The sequence below is a fragment of the Centruroides sculpturatus genome, unplaced genomic scaffold (assembly GCF_000671375.1).
Source record: "Centruroides sculpturatus isolate CEXI.00-Female unplaced genomic scaffold, Cexi_2.0 scaffold110, whole genome shotgun sequence".
NCBI classification, from domain to species: Eukaryota; Metazoa; Arthropoda; class Arachnida; order Scorpiones; family Buthidae; genus Centruroides; species Centruroides sculpturatus.
Genome location: NW_019384339.1, coordinates 933136 through 936381, shown reverse-complemented (window position 1 = coordinate 936381; position 3246 = coordinate 933136). Strand labels below are relative to the sequence as shown.

At 26.3% G+C, this 3246-nt stretch overlaps 1 protein-coding gene across 1 annotated transcript; it reads right to left on the bottom strand.

The window, feature by feature from the left end:
• Positions 1 to 897: 897 nt before the first annotated feature.
• LOC111632999 (uncharacterized PPE family protein PPE21-like) lies at positions 898 to 1890 on the bottom strand. Its single transcript, XM_023377528.1, has 2 exons — positions 1882 to 1890; positions 898 to 1809 (listed from the first exon to the last, which is right to left on the bottom strand). The coding sequence occupies exons 1-2, from the start codon at positions 1888 to 1890 to the stop codon at positions 898 to 900; spliced, it is 921 nt and encodes a 306-aa protein (XP_023233296.1).
• Between the last annotated feature and the right edge of the window lie 1356 nt (positions 1891 to 3246).

The window sequence follows — 3246 nt, the reverse complement described above, 5'->3', positions numbered from 1 at the left end:
ATATTTAAATGCGTCATGAATTTTTAAACATTTGAGAAATAATCTTGAAATAAATGTATTTTAAGATAATTAGAAAGATTCCATAGAGATAAAAATTCAAGTATTTTGTTATATAGAGTATTTTATTAATATACAAAGTGAATACTGATAATATATACAGATAAAACGTTTATTCTTGTTCAATAATGTATAATTTTAGAATTTATTATAAAATAATTATAGTGTTTTAAAAATGGTCAACACTAATTAAAATTCGTTCATTAAATTCACGTTTAGATTTAAGGCAAAAGATTTTTATGGAAACGAAGCTTAATATAATTCAATTTTAAAGTCATATAAAGCATTATCATCATTAAAGGAACTAATTAATGAAGTGTTTCTTCAATTAAACAATTGTATATTTACATATATCTAACGCATATGGGTCAATACCTCCCTAAAGGAAGGGTGGAGGTTAACTTTAGTCAAATTAGAACGAACAAAAAATAGAAAATAATCTCTCATTCTAGTCTTGTTTAATAAAGTGACATTAAAAAAATATGATATTAAGAATCTAAAATAAAAAAATAATGACGTTAACTTTCAAATATTAGCAACAGGTAATTCTAGTAGGCAATTACATATCTGTTTGCTTATCGTAATTTTTATAACAATTTCCTTATATATATATCCATCGCATTAAAAAATTCTAATTTAAATATATATAAATATTATTAAAAATATATTTTATAAATAATATAAAAAAATTACTAAAATTGGTGGAAAAAAATACCGGATTTAAAATAATTACAAAAAATGAAATAATCTTTAAAAAGTAAACGAATAACTTGATTTTATTTATTTTTATTTTTAAAAAATTCTTTTTAAAAACTTAAATACGTATTTTTTTATAATTATCTAACAATTATATGCATTCCATCCATAAGGTACTTTTTTCTTTCCAAATAAACTGAAGCTTCCCAGAAGACTTCCTAACGTATTTCCAAATCCAAGCCATTTATTTTTAAGTCCATTTCCAAATCCACCGTTATTATAACTATTCCATCCTTTTCCAAATCCAGGATTGTTATAAGCATTTCCATAACCCAATCCATTCCAGCTTTGTTGTCCCGTATTCCATCCGTTTCCTAAACTACTGCTACTAAAAATACAACATCCGTTTGGTGGTATAAATCCAATTCTTCCATTAACCGGTACGTTCCAATCCTTATTGTATCCTCCTCCTCCTCCTCCTCCACTTCCACTATTGCCACCATTTCCACCTATTCCATTCCAATTGCCCATGTTAACGGGTAAAATCCATCCTTTTCCTATATTTCCACTATTTATTCCGTTCCATGCAGTTTTAAAATTGGGTTCTTCGTTACTATTCCAGCCATTTGTGTAACTTCTCCCACCGTCACTGCTTTCGAATCCATTGAAACCTTTCCAATCTGTCTCTCCTCCATTAATAAACTCTTTTCTAAGATCCTCCCAGTTACTTCTAAATCTCTGATTCCTTCCTTCTGAATCTTCGGCTTGTTTTTGTTTATTATAAAATCCATTTTCCATATTAACATATTGCATTTCGTTGTTTAAAACGTTTCCGTTTCTCGTATTCATTTCACCACTTTGAGAAAAATTAGTTTGATCGTTATCGGCTTTTCGATTTCCATTTTTTCTTCCTGGATCGCCATAACTTTTTAACAATTGCGCAAATTCTCCACCATTGGATGTTAAACGATGATTTTTTAATATCAGTTCTAAAGTATTGTTCTTGTTAATTGGTTGAGATAACGTTCTTGATAAGAACAAAATTAACAAAAGTGGCTATAAGGAATAAAACAGTAATAAACATCGGTTCTAAACTCGTCTACTAATATTTTATTACTATAAACTCACCTTATACATGATTCGAATGGTAACAGCAATATAGAGGATGTCCTTTAGTATTTATACATATTTTGCAACATCGCTCATCTGTTAAGTTGGTCAGATATTGTATTTCTATCAATATATAACCAATCAATACTCTCTTTGACCTGTTTTAGAGATGTCACCCTCAAAAACTGTACTACATTTAAAATTGTATGCAAAGGTGTAAATTATAATAAATTTTTATCGACAAAGGATAACGTCAAATACATAATATATATAATTAGGCTAATTACGTGAAATATGAAATCTTATAACCATTAAAACTGTCACGAAAATATTACGAGAGTTTTATTAAATTATTAAAGTATTAAATTAATTATATAAAATAAATAAGTATATTTTGATATATTTAAAACATTTTCCCAAGTTTTAAATAGAGAATATTAAAAATAGAACACTATTAATTAGGTGCTAAATGAAAAAGCTTCGTAAAATTACGTAGCATAGCAATTGAGATTTCATTATCTGATAGTCATAATTTTAACGATTAAAATTAACAATATCCACTTAAAAATATATAAAACTTGTTTATGGATTAGAAATATTGATATTCATTGTTTTTGTACATTTTAAAAGTGGGTCATATATTCATTGTCATGTTTTGTAATGATTCATTCTTTTAATGGTCCGCTAGAAACACTTCCTTGTTACTCATTAACAATCATTTTCTTTCATTTTACGACCATTTGTTAGTATTATAATTAAATCTAATGTTTCGTCAAAATTTTTTAAATATTTAAAAACCGTCACATAAACTATATNAACTAGTAGGCGTGTAATATTATTGCCATTTTTATAAAATGATTATAATAAAATAAGTAGTTCAATCTGTAATCTGTTTAATAATAAATTTATATGCCTTTTCTTTGTTTAGTGGATATTACTTTATTTTACTTTTTTATTATCGGTTCACCGCAATGAAACTGTGTCATATCTCTACTTTTAATTCAATAAAGGTTTTTTCCCGTCGTATTTCTAGGAAATTGTATATCTGATAATTATCTTTGATATTGATTACTTTAAAAACTTAACATGTTATATTTGAAATTATATTTTAAATCCAAACTAGAACAATTGAATAAAATAAATCATGACTTAAGCAACGGTTAGATAATGATTATAGATGGATTATTATGTTGGAAAGTTTGCGGTAAACAAACTTATTCATTGTTAATGTTATTTCGAAACAGAAAAGTGCCTCATATCCTCTTCCAATTAAACAAAAAGTAGTTCTATCTAGCCCGGGGCAAGTGTAATATACTCCTATTATACTTAATTGCCCACATATTATCTTCGTTAAAATATTTTACATGAATTTGAAAGGGTTTT